The sequence below is a fragment of the Pseudonaja textilis genome, chromosome 12 (genome assembly GCF_049901715.1).
Source record: "Pseudonaja textilis isolate UNSWEBS1 chromosome 12, rPseTex1.2, whole genome shotgun sequence".
NCBI lineage: Eukaryota > Metazoa > Chordata > Lepidosauria > Squamata > Elapidae > Pseudonaja > Pseudonaja textilis.
This window is the reverse complement of record NC_142001.1, coordinates 558,434-582,663: the sequence shown is the minus strand read 5'-3', so window position 1 is coordinate 582,663 and position 24,230 is coordinate 558,434. Positions and strand designations below refer to the sequence as shown.

Below are 24,230 nucleotides of genomic sequence, written 5' to 3'. Positions count from 1 at the left end.
AGGTCATAAAAGTGATAGGTCTTCTGAAGTTCTTGAATATGACACATATACGTGGAAACTTATCTGCCCAAAAGGTAGTTGTTCTCCTGGATGGGGACTTAGCCATTTGGTGGGTTGGTGGGTTCCTAGCATAATATGTGAATGCAGCTAGACCATCTCTAAACTATGATTGTTATTTGCCTTCAAGTCAGTGTTGACTCCTAGTGACTACATAAATAGATATTCTTCATGACAGCCTCTCCTCAGTGGTTAAAGTTTTTGTACCAATATGGATATCCAGCTGCAACCTTTTCTTCTCACTCGTGATGGCACAATCTCCATGACTTTTGCTTACCTCCTGACGTGAAACTCATATATTTCTGATTATTGACCGTCTCTTTGGAATCGTAGAATTTGAGAACATCCAGAACAGCCTGTGGATTTTTCTTCTGTTCCAATTTGGTAATGTTGGAAGTCTGTAATAGCCTGGCCCACTGCTCAGGAATGCCCTGCAAAAGCCCAACAAGACAGGTGAGGCCTCAGAGGATTCTGCCCAAGTTTATGGTGATGTTCTGCTAAAACAGTACCTTAACAAGAAGCCTGGGTTACCTGTAAGCCATTAAAGCTAGACAGTTTACAGCAGCTGCAATCATTCTCTCACCCTCTCTTAAAACAAAGAGCTAACACCTGGATCCAATTTAAAAACAAAACAAAACAAAGAAATTTATGATTGTGGTAAGAAAAGAAAAGTGCATGAAATTCATCCTGAAATCAATTATTGCAAGAAAATGGAACTAACCCCCTGTGATTCAGGGTTGATATATGCCCCCCTCTCGACTAATTTAGAGGTAAACATGGCGGACTTTAGGAACCTTACACTGGATATTTGATACAGAGCTTTAAAAATGTGTTTTCCTCAAACAATAAGAGCAGATCCAATTGGTGTAGCAGATATCTCCTTTCTGGAGCTTTAGGAGATACCTGCTAGGGTAGGAAACACTTGCTTGCTTGGACTTTGAGGAACATATCCTAGATGTGAAAGGGGACACATCACATCTTACTTATTTGTTGCATGCTGCAGCAAATGCTGTGCACACCAACATTAGAGGCTCCCTTCCAGCCCCAAAACAGGCTATCATAGAATCATTGGGCTGGAAGGAACCTCCGAGGTCATCTAGTAGTCCAACCTCCTGCTCAAAGTAGGAGACCTTATACCATCCTGGGCAAATGATTGTTCCATCTGTTTTTGAAAATCTTCAGTGATGGAGCATCCACAACCCCAGGAGGCAAGCTATTCCACCGATTAATCATTCTCACTGTCAGGAAATTTCTCCTTACTTCTAGGTTGGATCTCTCTTTGACAAGCTTCTTGTGGGGGGGTTTAAAAAATGCTTCAAAACATCTAGTATAATTTTCTGCCCTCCGGCGACAACAATTTTTTTCTGCTTTCTATGGCAGTGATGAAGACACCAGCAGTAGGTTCTTGTAAGTGCCACCCTCTTGTTTATGCCACTACCACCCCCTCGATTTGTCTCACTGGCCCTGCAATGACATTTTGCAACCCACGGCCCCACTTTCTTAATTACCAGATTCAGTTCAGGGTTCAATTATTTCTGCTCTGAGAGGTGTTCTGCAAAAATGAGAGATGAGATGGGCTGGGGGTGTTTGGCGGGAAGGGAAAGTGAGTAAGAAAGCAAACAACAAACTCTACTGCACACACATGAAGCCTGCGATTGCAGCACCAAAACATCTCAAAGAAGCCACTTATTTTGGGCCTGTGACGCACCTCAGAGAGTTTCCCTGTATACATCTGTGAGCCACAGAGAGCTGGCTGCAATGGATGTAAATAAAGAAAGAAAAGAAAGTTAAAACAGAAGGTGGGGAAAAATCAGAAGGTGGGAAAGAGATGGAACCCAGTGGATCAATAAGTTTCCTATCTAACTGAGGGAAGTAGCAAACACAAGGGGTCATTCACAAGTTACTGGGGATGGGAGATTTCAGGAAAAAAAACCAGAGAAAAATCTCACAGCCCAAAGTTGGAAGCATCATTTTCTCCCTTGAAAAGAACTGTGGGGTTCTGGCTAATTTTGTTCCTGGTTTGAGGCTGGCTAAAGAGTCATTCTATTTCATTTAAGTAGCCCTATAATTGGATGGGCTGCTTGATTTTCCAAACAGGAGGGACTGGGTTGAACAGAATGAGTTTTTCCCCCCTGGACAATTCTGAAAGGGCTCCATGAAAAGATTTTACAGTACACTTATAAAGAGGTTTCTTTGCAAAGGAAGGCCAACAGTTTCTAACAAAGCCTCAGATGATGTGGGTTCTGGATAGCACCTCTCATGGCTTGCTTGGACACTTCCTGAAAAACTATGGATCGCAACATGCTGGTTTAGAAAAGGGGCAGTGAAATGCTTGAAAAACAGTTCTATATTTAACTTTATAGCATAACTAGAATGGGTCCCCACTGCACCAAATCTTTGCCAGAAGTATAGCTCAAAAAGAAATTATTGGTCTGAAATGGAAGTGTTATTTCTATAATCTAAAATTGCACCTTCTTTTTACTTCTTCAATCAGAATTAATTTAAATTTACGTTGAAGTATAGGGGAACATAACTCGATGCCGACATGTCACCTCTCCTGGTCAGCACTGCCTGGTTTTTAAAAATTCATTTAATATTTTTTTTAAATGAGAACCTGGGGGAGATGGGCAGTTTAGAAATATGAAATATTAATTAATTAATTCTGAAAGGGAAGGAACCAGTCTGTAGAAGCATCTTTATTTAGAATGCTTATGGACTTATATGGGCATTCTTAGTAAATAAAAAATAGGGGGCAGCAGGAGAAATTGGGGAAAGAATAAGCCAGCCAAGTCCCAAAGATGCTTTTCCAAAAGACAACTGGACTTTCTTGGTTTGTTTCCTTGAAAATGTCCCACTTCTCATCCAAGAAGCTTCTTCATTTCTGCAAGAAAACTTATGTTCCAAACTTCAGTTCTTCAAGGAAAAAACAACAACAAGAAAGTCCAGTTACCTTTTGGAAAAGCACCTTTAGGACAGCCATGACCTGGATGACGGAGAATTTCCATAGATATTAAGCCATGCAAATGTCTTCTCATGGTGCTCATGAAGTCCATTTAGAAAGACCCCATGTGTTCTAAACCAGTGGTCACCAACTGGTGGGCTGCGGCCCATTGGTGGGCCACAGAGAAATCTCACCCTCAGAACACCCCCCCAAAGAATTAATCCAGGCTACGCAGAAACACAAGGCTGCGCTGCCTACATGACCCGCGGGAACCCTCCCTGCTCACTCACTCCTTACCCAGCAAACTAGCCTGCTCAATTGCTATTTTTCCGACCATCAGCTGTGAGATTTAGATTAGCAAGGAAGCAGGAAATGCTTGGATTTCTTGCTTTCTAGCTAGTCTTTAGATCTTCGGCTCTGCTTTTAAGCACAGCCGAACCTCCCTTAGGACTGAAGTTTCTATTATTCAGTGCAGACTCATGACAAGCAAATTTTATGTGACAGACTGACCTAGACAATGGCAGATAGATAGATCAATGAATGATTCTGTGAGCAACTCAATCTGCCTGCCTGCTTTGCCTGATTTTGGGTAAAAGTTGCTCTTTTTTAATAAAAAAATCAATATTTATATAAATATGTATAATATTTACATACAAGCCATGCCCAGCCAGTCACATGACCACCAAGCCACACCCACAAATTAGGCTACGCCCAGAGAACCGGTTAGTGGTCCCTGGGATTTAAAATTATGAGTTTGGTGGTCCCTGAGGTCCAAAAGGTTGGCAACCCCTGTTCTAAACTTTCAGAAGGTGCCTACCAGCACTAAAATCTTGCCTTCCATAGTCCAAGAAATGATTATACCATTGCTTTAGTTCCAGATTGCTGTTTCTTGCTACAGTACTAAATCTGGGTCCTTCTGCATATAAGACAGATGTTTGAATATTTCAAGGATACCAAAGCTGGACCATCACTAGGAATACAGAAAATTCTTATCTGCTCGCTGACATCTTGTGGTCATCCAGATTACCAAGTCCATTATGCTGGTCAGACACAAAGAATCAGGATTACACATTAAATTCCATTTAAGCTGATTTATTGCTCATATCTATACTCAAGAATCTAGTCAACTGACAGTCAGCACTAAATTGAGTTAAATAAGAGTTAGATAAAATAGATAAGAGTAAATGGAATTCAAGAGGGATTGGACTTGGAGCATTTTTGGACATGTAACAATTCTAGGCTGTTCTCTCTTGACTCTTTCCCCAGAATATGCTGCTTCTCTTACAATGCTTGCCCATATTAAGACCAAATTATACTCTTTCATTCTCTGATCTTCCATTCCAGACACAACATAGAGTGCGTCTTCTTAAAATCCAGTTTCTCTCTTTTATGTTAAGGCAACAATATTATGGCAACAGAGTTCAAGACTGGAGAAAGCTGTTTCCCCCATTCATCTTTCATCAATTTGTTCAATGTTTTGTGTCCTGATTTTTGTTGTTACAGTGGTGCCAAGCAACAATGAAATGGCAATGTAACATGCACAATCACAAGCAACCTCATGCCACCTGATGTTCATGAAAGCCAAACTTCAGAGCAAGTGTCCCCAGTTATGATTTTTGGATGTAGCTATGGGTAATGCAAGCAATTCAGCCAGGACAGTGACTGAGCCTGAGTGTCAAAAAAAGAAACAAACAAAAAATCTCTGAGCACATGGCACACAACTCATGATGCTTAACAGAGATAGAATGATGGCTATCCTCTGAAACGAAGGAGGAACATCTGCACAGAATTAGAATATTCCCTCCCCCTTAAGAGAAAGAATTTGAAATGCAGGAAAAATCTTTTTTTGCCGAAAGTCCTTAGCAGACGCATCTTTGCTGCAATAAACTTATGGTTAGTTTTTTAAAAAATCAGATCAGTCCTACAGAAAAACTCATTTAGTACAAGATCTGGCCTTGGTCAGACCCACAAAATGTTTATTTTTAAAAAAAATTGAAAGGAATAAGATAAAGTTATTTATTTTCATGCCATTTAATAAAAAGGAGACAAGACACATATAATATGGAAACATCGTCAAATATTAGTAATGCTAAAATTTTGTAACTTTGATATACAAAGGCATCCTAGCCAATTGGTAGTAACTAATTATTATTACAAAATAATATGCATTTTGTCTTCAATGAAAATACTGAAAAGCATAGGAAGGATAACTTTTATATTACTATTTTTAATAACAGTGTTTAATAGTGTTAATCTCTTTTAATATTATATCAGCTTGCTCCATCAGATCTTGCTAAGGGGGCCTGCTGTTGGCCATGAGCTACTTTTGGTGGGTCACAGGAGATGTGCTTTCTCTGCTCTGATGCCAGTCTTATAGAATATCCTTCCCCCCAAAGTATTAGAGATATATTTGAATGGTCGCTAAATAAAATCCATCAATTTGTTGACCAGCTGTGCTCCAAGGATGATTAAAAAATCCTCTCATATTACTTTTGAGATGCAAACATGTGGAGAATGTTACCAAACTACTGAGGCAACTTCACAAGTAACTGAAAATGCTGAAGAGTTCATTATAATTTTGGAAGAACCTGATATTAACTTTAACTATTATGGCTTAAATATAAACCTCTCAACACAACTGAAAAGAGTGTTGAGGAAAAAGACAAATTTAGGAGTTTTTCTTTAAAAATATTAACAAGGCTGAGGATTTCATGATAAAAAGGCCTATAATGCTTTGATAAAACTTCCAAGAGAAGAAAAAGATTTTACTCCATGAAGATAAGCTAGAAGGAGTGACTTAAACTTAATGAGTTAACTGGAATTAGGATGGATTTTTCTTTGTTTGATATGTGTAACTAAAAGAAAGGTTTAATCCAAAATTTGAAAATTATACACATACACACACACACACACACACACACACACACGCACACACTTTCATGGTTCTGATGGATGCCCAAATTCAGGGTTAGGGAAACTTGGCTCTTTTATCACTTATGGACTTCAACTCCAGAATTCCTGAGTGAGCCATAAAAGCTTCCCCATCCCTGGCCTACTGGTTTTTCAGCTGTTGGGGAAATCAATTTTTGAATGGGACTGTTTAATATACAAATGTAGGACATATTCTTTATATGGCCTCCATCTGTATATTAAACAGTCCCATTCATATATTCTTTATATGGCCTCCATTTGTATATTAAACAGTCCCATTCACATATTCTTTATATGGCCTCCATTTGTATATTAAACAGTCCCATTCACATATTCTTTATATGGCCTCCATTTGTATATTAAACAGTCCCATTCACATATTCTTTATATGGCCTACATTTGTATATTAAACAGTCCCATTCACATATTCTTTATATGGCCTCCATTTGTATATTAAACAGTCCCATTCACATATTCTTTATATGGCCTACATTTGTATATTAAACAGTCCCATTCACATATTCTTTATATGGCCTCCATTTGTATATTAAACAGTCCCATTCACATATTCTTTATATGGCCTACATTTGTATATTAAACAGTCCCATTCACATATTCTTTATATGGCCTACATTTGTATATTAAACAGTCCCATTCAAGTCAAAAATGGATTTTCCCCCCACAACTGAAAAACCAGTAGGGCAGGGATAGGACCTTTTATGGCTCACTCAGGAATTCTGGGAGTTGAAGTCCGTAAGTGATAGAAGAGCCAAGTTTCCCTACCCCTGCCCTCTAGCCAAGTTTCAAAAGAAATCCAGTTATTTATTAGGAGCAACATGTTGGCATATACCCAAATACCCAGCTCTGCCTCACGTAATTTATGGCTTACCTATGACCCTGTTCCCCCTTCCCCTCAAGGTGTGTCATAAATCACATACTCCAGTGGAGCACTTTGGAGGACTATAGAGATCACACCTCTCTGGTTGGTCCCGGCAGCCTGGGATACAGCCTTGAAGAAGGTATGCATGGAATGTGCTTCTGGTTGTGGCTGCCATGCCCTCCTGCCTATGGCAACTTGAAAGCAGAGCAGGAATGCTTTATGAGTTCACACACACACACACACACACACACACACACACACACACGATGTACCAGTTTAAAGAAAAGTGTGTGTTAAATATGTGTTGTTTATAAAGAAAAAGAAAAAAAGAAAAAAATATTCAATTTGGAGGGAGGGATCTAAATGTAATACTGAGGTTTAAAGCTTGTATGGTAAGAAGTCAAAAAAAAAGATGCATTAGAAAGTTTTGACTTTAAAAAAGTGTTTAAAAAAAGTTTAGCACTTTAAAAAAGGATGAAAAAAGAGGGGAGGTTTCTTCAGTAAGGTCAAAGAATTTGAAAGAATACAATGAACCTTGTTAATAAAAATGGTGACAGTTCACAAAGATTATTAGGTAAAAATAGAAATACATACTGTTTCCATAGCAAGGAAGATAAAAGCAGGAATGGTTAAATTGTTTATTTTATTTAAAAAGGAAATACATTCTCATTTGGATATCACTTCTGGATTTTGTGCTTTTGATAAAAACAAATGAAACTGACTTTGGTTTTGTTGATCATAAAAATTTGTTGTTATAGAAATAGCTAGTTATATACTGTATTAATGTGTAAAAGCAAAAAGTTGAGGTTGGAATGTTTTTAACTTATTCTGTGCTAAGAGTTGGCAGTCAATGCCTTTTATGTCTTTTATTTTTCCCTTGCATCTCATACCCTCTTTTCCCCACTCCTTTTCCTCCCCTTAATTTCCTGTTTTTATCTTTTTTCTTTGTATTTTATATAATAAAAAAAATTGTGACCAGAGTATCCTTTTTCCCAAAATTAGACTGACTTTGATATTCCAAAAGGCCTTCAAAGACCTGGTTATGTGACCAGGCATGAGACTCTCACAGATTCAGAGATTTTCAGAGCTGTTCAGAAGATATATTGTTCAAGCTTTTACATGGAATCCAATCAACTAAAGTTCACTACTAAATTGGCACCAGAAAAGGTTCAACAGAATTCAAGAGTGGTTGGACTTGGACCGTTTATGGAACACAATGATTCTAAGCTGATGACACACTTAACTCTGCCTCCTAGCTCCTCCTGCTCGTTTCCTATACCTTCACTTTGATTGTATTTTGGATTTACAGGGTAATTTTCATTACAATCTTTTATATTTGTATTTGCTGTTTTAAAAATCTATTGTTTTAAAAATCTATTGTTGTTCATGGTTGCCTTCAATGTAATAAATGTCTATATAAATTTAATATTTTTTTTGATTGAGAGAGGATCCCATGAAAACAAGGGTGCCAAAGGCTCCTGAAAGTCATAATGTGGTCTTGATTTAAAATACTCAACACTGAATTTGGAACCTGCTTATTCAATAAACTTGTAAGGTAATCCAGCAATACCTAATTTCTAGAAACAATTCTTGGATTATGGAAGTAGGAGCTCTGGACTCATAAAAGAATAAATTATCTGGTGATTTTAAGGATATTCCAGTAACCCCTTCATTGCTATAGAAATTGGCTCCCATAAACAACCATCACAGAATCATAGGGCTGGAAGGAATCTCAGTGATCATCTAGTTCAACCCCCTGCTCAAGGCAGGATATCTTATACCATCTTGGAAAAATGGCTGTCTATCTTCTTCAGAACCTCCAGTGATAGAGCCATTCTCACTGTCACGAATATTTTCCTTAATTTTAAGTTGGATCTCTCTTTAATGATCTTAATGATTTACAGGCAATTCTGTTAACCAACAGCTCCTGATATGTGCTGTCCCACCAGTGTATGGGAATTGGATAGTTAGGTAGCAATTGTGAGCTGTCCCCTTAAGGGAATGCATCATGGTAAAATGTAGTTAAGGTATCCTGAGAAATGTAGTCCATGTCACATGGCCACATCTGTAATCCTGATTGGTCACTAATTTGACCCTTGAGGGGTTGAAGGAGATATCCTCACTCTTGGCTGAACTCACAGACTCGTGGTAACTGTTTTACTTCTATTGCTACAACATGAGGGAAAAAGAATAGAAGATAACTCATCTTTTTACCTACAAGACAGAAATGCAAAGGATTGGTCATTAAAGAAGAACTTCATCACAAATGTGAGTTATGAGCATACCTGATGAACTACTAAAAGTACTTTGTTATGGATGTTTTGTGGAGTTTATCTATCTGCATTGGTACAGGATACAGAACATTAAAAAGATGGTTTTTTGAAGTCCTGAAGCCCATCAGTATAAAGACAGTTAATTTGGATTTGTGATAAAACAAAGTAATGTTGAAGCCAAGAGTGAATGTGGAATGCTAAGCTCTGTGCCTCAGTTTGAATTACAGGGAGGGGCAAGAATCCCCCCCTTCCTCTTTTATGCAAGAGACTTTTCAAATATCCTATGCTCCGGCTTTCAAAGGCAATCAAATATGCCTCCTTCGATCCTTTTTTTCCTCTTCCTTTACTGAGGCAGGATTCCTTTGTCTTCATATCAAGCCAGGAAGGAGCAAATTCCCCCTCCTTTTCTCTTCAGTGAAAGAAATGCTGTGTCTCAAATTACAACTCCTAACTCAGACAAGAACCAATTTGTAAAAGAAAGGGAGGGGTCAAGTATCTCTCATTCATCCCTGTATTCATCCAATTACAAACCCTTTCCAAACGCAATGAGAAAGTTTCAGAAATCTTGCTGGCATTTCTAGAAAGGAAAACTAACTTTTCCCTGCTCAATTCAGCTGAAAGGCTTTGCATTTTTCCAGCTCAGAGGCAATAAAAGAAGCCTCTCCAGCTATCTTTACAACTACTCTGGCCGTTTTATTGGGGGTCATAATTCATTACTGACAGACCATCTTCAAAGCAAAGAAGGCTAATCCTAGCAACGTTTTTAAAAGGAACAATTTCTCTTTCTGCTCAAAACCTTAAAATTTCTTCATGTTCCCCTATCTTTAGTAAACAATTAAAAAAATAATAATACTACAAGCAAACCTTTGGAGTGTTGTATTCGATTGATTGGTTTTTCTTCCAGCAAGGAAACAATAAATTCCTCTGGAGTTCACCCCCCGCCACTTCCGACTCAAGCAAAGCAGCCCACAGCTACATCAGGAGAAAGTTCCCAGAGTTTGATTTTTTTACACAGTTTCTCAAATTTGACCAGAGTGTTTATCCAATGATAATTTTTGCAATTATTGTGGACAATTTAATCAATTTAATTCAAGGTTCCCAGATTAACTGCAACCTAACATGGACATGGCAACAACGTCTTCCAGACCCTCTACTGCCACCTTGTGGAGCAAATAACACTAACAGGCATATTTCTGCGTTTAGCCCTCCAAGTCTTCAGACTTCGATACGCATATTTCTGCATTTAGCCTCAAGTCTTCAAACTTTGCTATGCAACCTCTAGTGCCCCCTAGTGTAGCAAGCTCACAACGCACCCTAGAAACAGCCATACTGTGCTGTGCTAGCATCGCCCAGACTCTGCAGCGCCACCTAAGTGCTCAAGTATTAAATCCAGCAGCAATTCTACTTTCTCCTACCTGCTTGCAGCGCACCCTAGTACAAAAAAAGGGAACTGCATGGAAACTCACTAAATTTTCCAAAGTCAACTTTTACCAATTTGAAACATGGCAACTGCTTCAGCCATGACAGATGTCTCTGATGTACCAGAAGACTCGAACTCTCCACCTACCCTTGATGTAAATGTGGAGTCATACTTGAGGGAGGATTGGGACTGGGAGTATCAATGCCATATAAATTCGTGGAAGAAGCTGGAGAAGTTCTACGATACCCGCACATGCAGGCTGTCCCTCGAGATAATCTGCACATTGCAACATGATCTATCTTACCTTCGTGTACAATGGAGAGACAGCGAAAGTGAACTCAAGTTCATCCAGTCAAAGCTGGGTGACCCAAAGCTCCAAGAACACATTGAATGCTTCGGGAAGCTACACAAGGAATGTGAAGACTGCATTGAGGAAAGCAATAAAGCCCTCCAGGCAGTACTTCACAATGCGCTTCGGCAGGAAGTAGTGTCCAGGGAGCAGGCCACATCTGATATAGCTCCTTGATCACATGTGCCTTCTTCCCACCACTCTAGGAAACCCTCCTCCCTCCATCCCAAATCAGCTAGCTCACAGGCAGGTTCCAGTGTCTCATTCCAATTCTCTGCTGCCAGCTCTCACCATCCTTCCAGAGAATCCTCCCATCGTAGCAGAGCATCTAAGGCCTCCAAAGCCGCAAGTTATGCTGACCAGGCTGCAGTAGAAGCTGCTATCACAATCACAAATCTATGCTCCGGAGAGGAGGTAGCATGGCAGAAGGCGGCAGTAGCGACTCAACAAGCAGAAATGGCCAAAGCCCAGGCCAACCAACAGGCAGAAATAGCAGCTCAACAAGCAGAAATGGTCAAAACCTAGGGCAACCAACAGACAGAAATAGCAGCTAAAGCAGCAGAAATAGCCAAAGCCCAAGCCAACCAACAGGTAGAATTGGCCAAAGTTCAGGCCAAATTGGAGTTGGCTGAACGGCAAAGAGAATCCGCAACAAAGAGGGCATGGGCCGCAGCATGGCGGAAGATGGCCGACAATGCTTCCTTCAACTTAAACCTTGGAAAGTTGGAAAGAGAGAGCCCAGATAAATGTGTCAAGGCCTACTTGGGCAAGCAAATTGGCCCACCAGTTACATCAAAGATTTCTCAACAAGTACACATGCAAGCAGCCACAGTTGCCACACTCAATCCACAGGCAAAAGAGTTCCTACCACACCCTCAAGGCAACTCTAACACAGATATGGGTCGAGACAAATGTGGTACCCACACCCGGCAGCAAGAGAGACCACCTGCGCATGTGTTAACGGATCACAACCTCCTCATAAAGTACTCCGAGGAGAACCACAAACCGTCTACAACACATGCCCTCGAGCCAGAATGCCATACCTACGAGGATGCTGACAGCAACGAGCACCCAGCCGTTCTGCATCCAGACTCCGAGCCACCACAGCAGACAACACATAACCCTCCCCTGGACAAGGAGCCTCAATGTGCTACAGAGGCACCCCCGGAGCCAGTGGCGAGTGTCAACTGCACGGCAGTGTGCGCTGACTCACCATGCCCTTGTTCGTGTCTTCCCATCTGTTTAGCCAAAATGTACCCTGAAGGACGCCCTGCAGATGCCGTGAAAATGTACGTATGGATAGACACTCAAAGCACCTGCACCCTGGCCAGACCCACATTCTTTGACCTCTTAGAGGTGCAGCAGGATGAACTTCACTGTATCAACGTGCCATAGACCAAGAAGCACGGTGGGGAGGAGAGCTACTGGACCCTGTATACAGTCATTGGATGGAAGTTCCCGGTTCCCACTACTGCCTGTATCTGAATGTGATGGGGTACCGAATGACCGCAGTCAGATCGCAATACCTGAGGTCATAAGTAGCATGCCTCACCTACAGCACTTGACTCATCACTTCCCTGCTCTAGATCCGGAGGCTGAGATCCTACTCTTGCTGGGAAATAATGCCCCACACGCCTTTCTCTTCTCCGAGTCAGTCAGCGGCCCTGTAGACAGCTCAGTGGCCATCAGATCTCCACTAGGATGGGGGATCGTAAGAATTGTCAGTGTCAATTGGATGCAGGCCCCAACCCAGGCAAATGCTTTACAACCATCCATTCCAACAGCTTTCCGATGCCCTTTAGCACCATCGAAAACATGAATGTCATTCCAGACTAAAAGGCCGCCAGTGATCAGTACACTTTCGCTAGGACACCCTAAACAGCTGCCAGCAACCACCAGACGTCCACTATGATGCTCTACATGGGCATATGACTCCGCAACACCCTTTCCAACAGCTTCCCGATGCCCTTTGACACCGTGGAAGCAAGTGTACCGTTCCAATCCTAAAAGGCCGCCAGAAGCGACCGCCAGACTTTCACCTTTGCCACCAAGAGTACCTGTACGCCCTAAAAGGCCACCAGAGGTGACCAGCAGACTCGCACCAAGAGGCTGAACTTGAAGATTGAACCTCAAGCTTTGCATGTTATGCTTCGTTTAATGCTTTATTAATGTTTACTGTTTATCTTAGTTATATAGTTATATGCTATTCAGTTAGTATTACTGTCTACTGCTTATCTTAGTTTATGGTTAATTTTTTCTTCTTCTTTTAATAGTGGAATTTACAATTCCAGGCGGGGAGTGTGCTGTCCAGCCGGTGTATGGGAATTGGATAGTTAGGTAGCAATTGTGAGCTGTCCCCTTAAGGGAATGCATCATGGTAAATGTAGTTAAGGTATCCTGGGAAATGTAGTCCATGTCACATGGTCACATCTGTAATCCTGATTGGTCACTAATTTGACCCTTGAGGGGTTGAAGGAGTTATCCTCACTCTTGGCTGAACTCACAGACTTGTGGTAACTGTTTTACTTCTATCACTACAACATGAGGGAAAAAGAATAGAAAATAAATCATCTTTTTACCTACAAGACAGAAATGCAAAGGATTGGTCATTAAAGAAGAACTTCATCACAAATGTGAGTTATGAGCATACCTGATGAACCAATAAAAGTACTTTATTATGGAAGTTTTGTGGAGTTTATCTATCTGCATCTGTACAGGATACAGAATATGATAGAGCAATCAATCCTTTTCAGAATTATTCTCTTCAAAATTCCATTTTTGACTGAAACCCCGCTTCTTGTAAAAGGCCCCACATCCTGTTTTTTAAACTCTTTTGTCTTGAGAAATCATTTAATTTGTTTCTCAGTGGTGCTAAACAAGGGAGGATAATGTGTGATACTCCAGATATCCCTGATCTGTCCGTCATCAAACCTTAAGACTTCTGTCATTTAATGCAGAAGAAAATGAGTTCTAGTTCTGCCTTAGCCATGAAAGCCAGTTGGGTGACTTTGGGCCAAGCCCTCTCTCTCAGCTCAATCTATCTCACAGGTGGTTGTAGGGAAAATTGGAAGAAAAAGGGGTGGTGGATATGTTCGCCGTCTTGAGTTACTTCTCAAAATAATAAAGGTGGGATACAAATAAATAAATAACTATGCCCCACAGTAGGGGGAAACATGATTGATTAAACCAGCAGTGAGAAAGTAACTCAGGATGTGCAAAATTATGTGTGTGAACAGAGAATATTCTGTATAAAAACAGCTGGTTGTGGTAATTTCTACCTAAGTCTAAAGATATGTATTTCAGGTTACATGTACAGCTAGCCCTCAACTTATAATCATTTGTGCCCCTATTAGTAGCTTCAGGCCCCCAGTTTCTTGGAAGAAATTATCCAGGGATGCTGGGGGGAAAAAACACCCTAAAAGAAAACAGTATAGTTGGCAGGGAATCCTGGGAGTTGAAGTCCACCCATTTTAAAATGGCCAAGGTTGAAACACTGGCCTAAACAATAACGAATTCAGTAATGGCTATGTGTGAATATTCATTATGACCTCATGCCAGAAAACCATGACTTCCAGTCTCTCTTTTCATTTGGACTTGTTTCTTAGTCAATATTTGACAGGTAGATGATCACGGTTTGATGTTCAATATCAAGTGTAAGTTCTTCAGGTATCCTTTGAGCTGGATAAACAGAGCATATTCAGATATTTTTTTCTATAGTTTCAATAGCCTTCCCTCCTTTGGGAAGGGAAACTACTTTAATGGATTGCAATAAAGTCTTCAGATCCATATGCCGAGATAGGTTTCAACATTGTCCTCCATTTTGGTTCATGATGAAGTTGCGTGCAGCTGTTAACTGAAAGGCAGACTCAGTGTGCATTGAACATAATTATGACATAGACCCCATGTGTGTACCTGTTCTAAGGAATATGAGCAGGTGGTTAGCACTACCTGTATTCTCACATCTGTTCTGTATTCAAGAAATACAGGTAGTCCTTGACTTATAACCACAATTGAGCCCAACATCTCTGTTGCTAAGAGAAACACTCATTAAGTGAGTTTTGCCCCATTTTACAACCTTTCTTGCCATATTTGTTAAGTGAATCACTGCAGTTGTTAAGTTAGTAACACGGTTGTTAACTGAATCTGGCTTCCCCCATTGACTTTGCTTGTCAGAAGGTCGCAAAAGGAGATCACATGATCCAGGGACACTGCAACCGTCATAAGTACATGTCAATTGCCAAGCATCTGAATTTTGATCACTTGGAATCTGCAATGGTCATAAGTGTGAAAAACAGTCGTAAGTCCCTTTTTCAGTGCCATTCTAACTTTGAACTGTCACTAAATGAACTGTTGTAAGTTGAGGACTACCTGTACCAGTATAGGACTAATAACTGGGAAAGGAAAGGGTGTAGAAGGTAGGCAGACAAGGAAGAGAAGACTTACTGTGAATTCCCCAGTGACGGCATCAAAGCCAACATGGATTGTGTGCTCGAAGTCTGAAGGGAGAGAAATTTCAGGACGTTCCTTTTCTTTCTTCTTATTGGCTAGGGGCAAAATGTTAACAGCTATTTATTTTTCTGTGTAGTCATTTGTTCATCGATCTTCCTGTCTGGTTTATTCAAAGCAAGAAAAAGAAAGCAGGAAGAATAAAATAAAATTGGATTCAAAAGGATCCTTGGCAATATAACCTAAGGAATTTTATGCATTTATCCGAAGCATTTTCTGCTTTGCTGCTTAACTGAATGGAAATACCAATAAAGGAAAATATTTGTAGCTCAGGCTTGAAATCAGGGGTCCTTGGTGCTCTCTGAGCTTGATTGTTTTCTTGCAAACATTTCATAATTCAAACTAGGTAGCATTATCAGTGCTAGAAGGGAGTGGGTATTGTGAAGAGAAGAAAGAGGAGGGGGAGGAGGAGCAGGGAGAGGAGGACAACTGTGGAGTCCTTGAAGTTCTCTGAACTTGGTTGTTGTCTTGCAAATGTTTCATTAACCATAACAAGGTAACATAATCAATGCTAGAAGGGAATGAGGTTTGCTTTCCCTTGTAGCACTTATTATGTTACCTAGTTTAGGTAATAAAACATCTGCAAGAAAACAACCAAGCTCAGAGAACACCAAGGACCCCTGAATTGAAATAACAGCATCATCTTTTCCCAGACGTCCAGTAGCCTGGATCACACTTGACATTAAACCATAGTTTGCTCATGATCCTGATATGGAAACCATCAGTTATGGCATTGTGTGTGAACCCAGGTCTTAAATGTTTATGCATAAAATCCTGGCTTAATCCCAGGTGACTGGAGCTGTCTATACAAGAGATTTGGTTCCTCTTTACGAGCCCCATGTTCTATGCAGGAGCATCCACAGGGAAATCAAAATAGCACTTAAACATAGTGATAGAAATTATGATTTGGAGTAATTATGGAGATACACATGAAGGAATATAGGACCATATGAAAAAATTGAAATTTATTTTAAAAAGTCTCAGAAGAAACTGGCTATTGTTTCTCTTAATAGATATGCCAAGGTCCCATAAAGGTTGAGATGCCAGCAAGGAAAATCAGCATAGATCAATTATAAAGTCTCATCTTAATAGGTCTGCATAAGTAATGTCTTCATTGAAAAATATATCTAACCCAAGAATTAAAGGTGGATTGGAAAGTCTATATTTAACCTCTCTGTCTAAGGAATGACAATTTATTTATTTATTTTAGTCAACATCACATCCTGCACTTAAGAGGAAAACATAGCAAGATCAGAATGCTTAAACACAAAGACGTCATTCAATCAAACTGACTATCGAGACAGAAAGATATATTATTTTGGGATCCATATGACATGTACCTCATGCTGGAGTTCAAAATAAATAACTGAAAAGTGTCGATGCTCCAACTGATGCACTTTTAAGGAAGTTTCCAAATGCTCAGAATGTGGATGCATATCCTCTGCTAAGTTGTGACATGGGGCAGGAGAAAGGAGAAGGAAGAAGAGGAGGAGGAGGAGAAGCCTACATTCATAGTTTAACACTGGAAGGAGCAGGTGATTGAGCGGCTCAGCTCCAGAAAAACTCTTGTCAATCTAAATAGATAATTCTGGCATGAGCTGACAGTCAAATTAAATTTCTTGATTCATAAGCAATTCACTCAGTTATATAGTTTGAGCATGCTATCTTGTAGTTTGTCAGCATTGGTTCACGGCCCAGAGGGGGTCTCAACCTATCAAACCCATAAAGGTTGGTCCAGCAAATAATAGCTAGGTATGACTTATGAAGCTGTCTGCTATAAATCAGACCTGTGGCCCCAGGGCCCCATGTGGCCATTTGCCTGCCCTTGTCTGACCTGCTTGAGGTCAATTGGAAAAGTCCCAGTTTCTGTGGCCCCTGAGGAAAAATAATTGCCCACCCCTGCTCCTAATGGTTTGCTATATACTAAATGCTATTTATTTTGCATTCAAATCAATTAAATAAACACAGCTTAGAGTATTTTTTTCTGAATCTAGCCAAGTCTAGTTGGGAGGAGTCAAAAAATGAAGATGGCCATTGCACCTACAGAATCAAACCCCTGTCCCTTTTAACATGCATGGCACAGATAAAAGCGAGGCACAGTTCCAAAGACATGGTGGCAGATGTTATCTTGACTGTTTTGCTCTCCCTGGACCACCCTGCAGAAAAACAAGCCTGAGGAAAGAAGAGGCCAGGAATCTTTTGCTAGGCCGATACTTTACTTTTATCTCCTCCTGGGAAGATGGAGCGCAGGCGAGCTTTCCGGTTCTTCTCTTCGGGCGCCATGGGAAGCGGTTTGGAACTGTGGTTCAGGGCCGAAGAATCGCGATTGTTACTGTTCATTCTCAAAGGAGGCGCAGGGGGTTTTTCTTCAGTATCCAGGCTTTCAGACATCTTCAGCAATTCTCACAGCTTCCTAGCAAGCAAAGAAAGAGAGGAAAGAAGAGAGAAGTGAATGCGGGGTGGTTAGGAAAAACAGGAAAGCTGGAACAAACCAGAGATGTTAAACGCAACTAGGTATGTTTTGTGAAAATAAGAACTAGGGGTGACCTGATAGAAGTGTTCCAATATTTGAGGGGCTGCCACAAAGAAGAGGGGGGTCTACCTATTTCTCAAAGCACCAGAAGGCAGGACAAGAAGCAATGGATGGAGACTAATCAAGGAGAGAAGCAACCCAGAACTAAGGAGAAATTTCCTGACAGTGGGAACAATTAACCAGTAAAACAGTTTTCCTGACAGTGGGAACAATTAACCAGTAAAACAGTTTGCCTACAGAAGTTGTGAATGCTTCCTCACTGGAGTCTTTTAAAAAGAGATTGGACAGTCATTTGTCTGTAATGGTATAGGGTCTCCTGCTTGAGCAGGGGTCTGGACTAGAAGACCTTCAAGGTCCCTTCCAGGTCTGTTATTTTGATATTCTGTGATGTCCTTCAGGTAGGCTTGAGGTTGTGCTACTAACATTCCAACTATTGTAATAGTTATCACCAACTCATAGTTAGGTATCTTGGGCTACAAATAGCTTAAAGCAAGGGATAGTTCTAAGGCAGGGGTCACCAACCTTTTGGACCTCAGGGACCACCAAACTCATAATTTTAAATCCCAGGGACCACTAACCGGTTCTCTGGGTGTAACCTAATTTGTGGGTGTGGCTTGGTGGTCGGTCATGTGACTGGCTGGGCATGGCTTGTATGTAAACATTATAAATATTTATATAAATATTGATTTTTTTATTAAAAAAGAGCAACTTTTACCCAAAATCAGGCAAAGCAGGCAGGCAGATTGAGTTGCTCACAGAATCATTCATTGATCTATCTATCTGCCATCAGCTAGGTCAGTCTGTCACATAAAATTTGCTTGTCATGAGTCTGCACTGAATAATAGAAACTTCAGTCCTAAGGGAGGTTCGGCTGTGCTTAAAAGCAGAGCCGAAGATCTAAAGACTAGCTAGAAAGCAAGAAATAGGGCGTTGGTACTTACCTGATATGCCCGTTCTCTGTGAGCTGTGAAGAGCATCCAGAAGTGGGAGGAACTTCAGTCTCTTCTGGAAAGGCTGGGCTTAAAACTCCGGGACGCTCCTCCTCCTCCACGGGACACTTCCTCAGCGTCCCCCAGTTTTGCGAAGACTGGGTGCCAAAGTCTGGGACTCATCACCTAATCTAGATCCCTGACTGGAACGGAACCCCACCAGACAGAAAGAAATGGGTGGGGCTGGATGCTCTTCACAGCTCACAGAGAACGGGTGTATCAGGTAAGTACCAATGCCCTTTCTCCCATGAGCTATTCAGAGCATCCAGAAGTGGGACGTCCCAAAGCTTGGCCTGTCCTTAGGGAGGGCCTCTGTCTGGATCAAAATTCACTCCTAAACTCTGTGGACCCTCTGCAGGACTCTTCTGCCAAATGAAGCGTCTGCTGAGGCATAGACATTTTATAATTTCTGACAAAGGGAGATGGTGAAGCCCAAGTTGCCGCTCTGCAAATTTCGTCTATGGAAGCCCGTGTGGCCCATGCTGATGATGTTGCCACACTCCTTGTTGAGGGGGCTGCAATGCCCTTAGGAACTGAGATGGACTGGCATTCATAACTTTTAGCTATGGTGGCTTTCGACCATCTACCGATGGTCATTGATGACACCTTTTGCCCTAAAGTGGATGGGTTGAAGGATAGGAATAGAGCCTCAGATTTTCGAAATGCCGCCATGCGGTCTAGATAGATGCTTAAGGCCCTTTGAACGTCAAGTCGATGCCATTGATGCTCCAGGCTATGAGATGGTTTCGGACAAAAATTTGGAAGCACCAACTCCTGCGCTCTGTGGAAGGCTGAATTTACTTTAGGAGTGAACGATGGATCCAATCGGAGAATCACTCTGTCCACATGAAACCCGCACAGGTCCTTTCTCATTGACGATGCTGCCAATTCAGAAATCCTCCTTGCTGATGTGATTGCAATTAGGAAGGCCACCTTATATGTCAGGAATTTAAGACTATCGGTTCTTAAAGGCTCGAACGGGCCAGTTGTAAGTGCGGTTAACACCTTGTTGAGGTCCCAGGTGGGATAGTGGTGAATTACAGGAGGTCATAAGTTTGTAGCACCCTTAAGAAAGCTGTGGACATGTGGATGATGCACTATGGGACCGGAGGTCACCCCAGGCTATCACTGAGGCTAAAGCCACCACCTGTCTGCGTAAAGTATTTGGAGATAGGCCCTTGGTCAACCCCTCCTGTAAAAAGGCCAATAATTGTCGTATTGATGGGGCAGTTGGGTTGATCTTAGACCCCTGGCACCAGTGACAAAAGGTGGACCACGTGGCCTTGTATATACAATTTGTTGAGGACCGTCGGGATGCTTGAATGGTGGCAATAGCATTCTCTGAAATCTGTTGGGCCCTTAAACGGCTCCACTCAACCTCCATACGGTTAGACTGAGATATTGTGGGTTCGGGTGAAGTATCGGCCCTTGGGAGAGGAAAATCTTTGATGATGGAATTTTCCAAGGTTGTTCTCTCGACAGTTCCTGTAAGTCTGCGAACCACATTTGCCTGGACCCGTAAGGGGCGACCAATATCAATTCCGCTCGTTCCTCCAATATCTTCTGGATCAACCTGGGTATTACCAGGAGTGGAGGAAACGCATATAGAAGTCCGGGAGGCCACTGACAACGCAGGGCATTGACGGCCTCCGCCCCCTGAGTAGGGTACCTTGAAATATACCGGGGCAATTGGGCATTGAGAGGAGAGGCAAATAGATCGATCACTGGTTGCCCAAACCTCCGCACTGCTTCCTGGAAGACAGACAGGTGTAGGCACCACTCTGCCTGAACTATTGTGGCCCTGCTAAGCCAGTCCGCTTGTGTGTTTAAGGCCCCTGCTATGTGTTCTGCCTTGAGCGAAAACATATTGGCCTTGGCCCACTTGAACAAATTGACTGTCTCCAGCATCAGAAGTTTGGAATGGGTACCCCCATGTCTGTTTACGTGGGCCTTGGTTGTGATATTGTCTGTCACAACCAGAATGTGGTGTGATTGGAAAAGGGGTAGAAGCTGCATAAGGCCAGGTGAACTGCTCGCAGCTCCAACAGGTTGATGCTTTGTGATTGTTTGGAAATAGTCCAAATTCCCTGCGCAGTGTGGGATTGGAAGTGAGCTCCCCATCCTACCAGGCTGGCATCGGTTGTGATCGTTGCCCTGTAAGGTTCCTTGAAAGGACACCCCTTGTTTATCATTTTTTCCAACCACCAGCAGAGTGATCGGAGAACATTGTGCGATACCTTTATCTGGATGTTGGAAGTGGCTCTTCCGGATCACTGGACAGGTAGCAGGAACCATTGCAGCTCTCTAGAATGGAATCAAGTCCAAGGCACAATGGAAATACAAGAAATCAGTTTCCCTAACAGTTGAGACAGCACTGCCAGGGAAACCCTCTTTAAGGCTCTGATCTTTCTGGCCAAAGACTGGATAGTGTTTAACCTGTCCTGAGAGAGAAGGACCTCACCCTCCATGGTATCTATCACTGCCCCTAAATGAACTAACCTAGTTGAAGGGATCAAATGGCTTTTATCCCAATTTATGGAAAAGCCATGACCCTGAAGGGTAATGAGTACCAGAGTAATCTTGGTATCCGATTTTGCTTGATGTCTGGAAGATGACAAAATTAAAATATCATCCAGATAACACTGTAAGCGAATAGATTTGATCCTGAGTGAGGAAGCCAAGGCTGTGAGGACCTTGGTAAAAGTGCTAGGGGCCGAAGCCAGACCGAATGGTAGGGCGATATATTCGTAGTGCTGATCACAATAGCAGAATCTAAGATATTTGTAGTGAGCAGGTCTAATTGGTATATGTAGATAAGCCTCTGTGAGATCTATAGAGGTCAGGACATTGTTCTCTTTGATGCTGAGCAGAATGGACTGGAGAGTAGTCATCTTGAATTTTCGATAAACCAATGATCTGTTCAGATGTTTGAGGTCCAAAATTGCCCTCCAGCCCCCTGAACTCTTGGGGACCACAAACATTAGAGAGTAACAGCCATGACCCGCTGTTCAGATGGGACCTCTCTAATGGCCCGAATATGTAGAAGATGATTGATAGCCTCCTGCATCAATGCCCTCTTAATAGGGTCTGGGAACTAGGGCTCCTAATGAAAAAGTTTGGGGGGAAGGATTGAAACTCTAGTGCCAGACCAAACCTAATAGTGTCCTTGACCCATGCATCAGAGGTGGAGCTGTCCCATTGATCAGCAAACAATTTTAGCCACCCTCCAATGGGAACTGCTGTCAAGGACTCACTTGGGGCGATGAAAAAATCAGCCTCCAGTGCCTCTGGGGTTTCTTCTGTTTTGGCCTCCCCACTGTCCTCTATCGGAAGATTCAGACCTATCATGTCTATAACTGGGTCTGTAGCCTGATGTTCTCTGAGATCTGGGAACGTATGGGCCTTGATAGTAGGTCTGAAAGGAACCCCTTCGAAACGATGGGGGCGTTCTGTTTTCAGACCTCCGAAAGAGTGGGGGAAGTACTTTTTTCTTGTTTCTATTCTTTATAAGGAGGGGCTCCAAGACACCGCCAAATAATTTATCCCCCAATATTGGGGCTGATGCCAACTTGCATTTATGCTTGGTATCCGCCTGCCAATGTCTGAGTCATAGCAGTCTCTGTGCTGATACATGAGATGCTATGGCCCTAGACAAGAATTTGACTGCATTAAATGTGGCGTTGGTGGAGAATTCTGCTGCTGCAATAATTTTAGCTATGTCCTGGTGGGCTCTGACATTTGACGCCAGAAATATATCCCTCGAGTGGAAGAGCCATCGTAGGGAGGACCATGTAAAAAAGGACGCCGCTGTAATGGCCCAGGCATCAGAAACGTGCGCCCTATGGAGTGCCAACTGTGCTCTCTTTTCTTCCGGTCTCAGGGCTTCCTCAGCCTCGTTGGGAAAGGTTGAAGAAGAGGCCAGTGCCACAATGGGCTCACCCACCTCCAGCGTTTTGAGAAATTTGAAAACTCTGGTGCCAAATTATAATAGCGTTTATTGTGCCCTGTTGGGGCTGGGTATGATGCTGCTGATGCCCATTGATTTTGTACTAATTCAGCAAACAGACGAGGGACAGGAATAGTTTCTGCCTTATTAGCCGGTTGTGAGAATATTAGATCCTCGGATTCGTCCTGAGACCCTGTTGACAATGGATGAGGGTTTGATGTGCCTAGTTTAGTGGTGTTTTTTGCCTTGAGCAGTAAGGATTTAAAGAGGTGCAGGCGAAAAAGGCCAGAAAAGGTAGATTGGTCTGGAATGATGCCTTCGTCATCTGGACATTCCCTGTTCTAGTGGGTCAGCCTCTGACAACCCCAAGTTCATCTGATGAATCGACCCCACCTCCATGGGAAGATCCTGATCCTCAAATTCTACCTCCTCCCGAAGCCCCTGGGCTGGTATGTTAGGAATATTGGGGAATACCTGAGTTTGATGTTGTCCCATATGCGCAAAGAATCGAGCGGACAAGGATCCCGCATCCGAAGCGGTTGAGAAGTGTCTGGTCCTGATGGATTGCTGAACTCCAGCCGCAATGCCCCTTTGAATCGCCATCTCCATCCATTGCCTCATTTCGATGGGGATAGTAATCTCTCCTCCTGTCTTAGGCTGGCGACCGTAGGGGTGAAGGTTGCCTCTGGGATTAGCCGGGCAGTGCTCATTGGAGGAGATGTGCCTATGGGAGGTTGTCCAGAAACAGCCTGCCTGGGCTAGGTGGATAAGTCTTAGGGCCCCAACAATGGACTTGGGTCCTGATTAGATTGTTGTGTCATAGCCATCTTGTCTGCCTCCCTGGCTCATTTCTGCAATTGCCTTTCCAAAGCTAGGTACCATCTATGGGCATCCTTATCTGCCGCCTTAGAGGCCTTTTTTGAGCCCACTGGCTTATCTCAGGACTTATTTGTCTTGGAGCGGAAAGCGTTGTCACCTTCCATTGTAGATGACTGATTCTCTTGTCTCTGACTTTAATTTTTAATTAAATTTTTTAAATTATTATTAATAGTAGGATTTGTACTTTGGGGTGATGCCTTCCCTGTGGTTGAAAGTAGAATGCTCCTCCAGGAGAGTAAGTCTATATATATGTATTGTGACTCCAGGATTTGAATCTGGTCCGTCAGCGGATGTGAGCTTGAGTGAAGAGGATCTGGCACTGAGATTTGAGCCTGCATTGTTGAGTGATTTGGAAGGTAGCTAGGATGAGGAAGTGGGCTTAGCTATGAGAGATGAACCTAATTTATTGAAGGTGTCAGAGTCCTCCCCCGAATCTCCCTCTCTGATTACACAGCAGCCAGGAACAGATAATCAGGAAAACGTGCAAGAGGTTTTGAGTGAGGAGGAGGACTTTGAGGGATCTTGG

The 24,230-nt window shown here is 42.2% G+C and overlaps 1 protein-coding gene across 4 annotated transcripts in view; it reads right to left on the bottom strand.

The window, feature by feature from the left end:
• The window catches only part of PAK3 (p21 (RAC1) activated kinase 3), a 210,534-nt gene that overhangs the window by 31,303 nt on the left and 155,001 nt on the right, over positions 1-24,230 (bottom strand). For 3 of the 4 annotated variants that reach the window (XM_087940838.1, XM_087940837.1, XM_087940836.1), the window contains 4 exons: positions 17,577-17,770; positions 15,295-15,395; positions 1,766-1,810; positions 335-488 (listed from right to left, as the gene is read on the bottom strand). In XM_087940838.1, the coding sequence (XP_087796964.1) occupies positions 335-488; positions 1,766-1,810; positions 15,295-15,395; positions 17,577-17,748 (472 nt within the window). In that variant the 5' untranslated portion in view covers positions 17,749-17,770. The remainder of the gene's footprint in view (positions 1-334; positions 489-1,765; positions 1,811-15,294; positions 15,396-17,576; positions 17,771-24,230) is intronic. The other variant, XM_026703140.2, reaches the window with a different exon arrangement.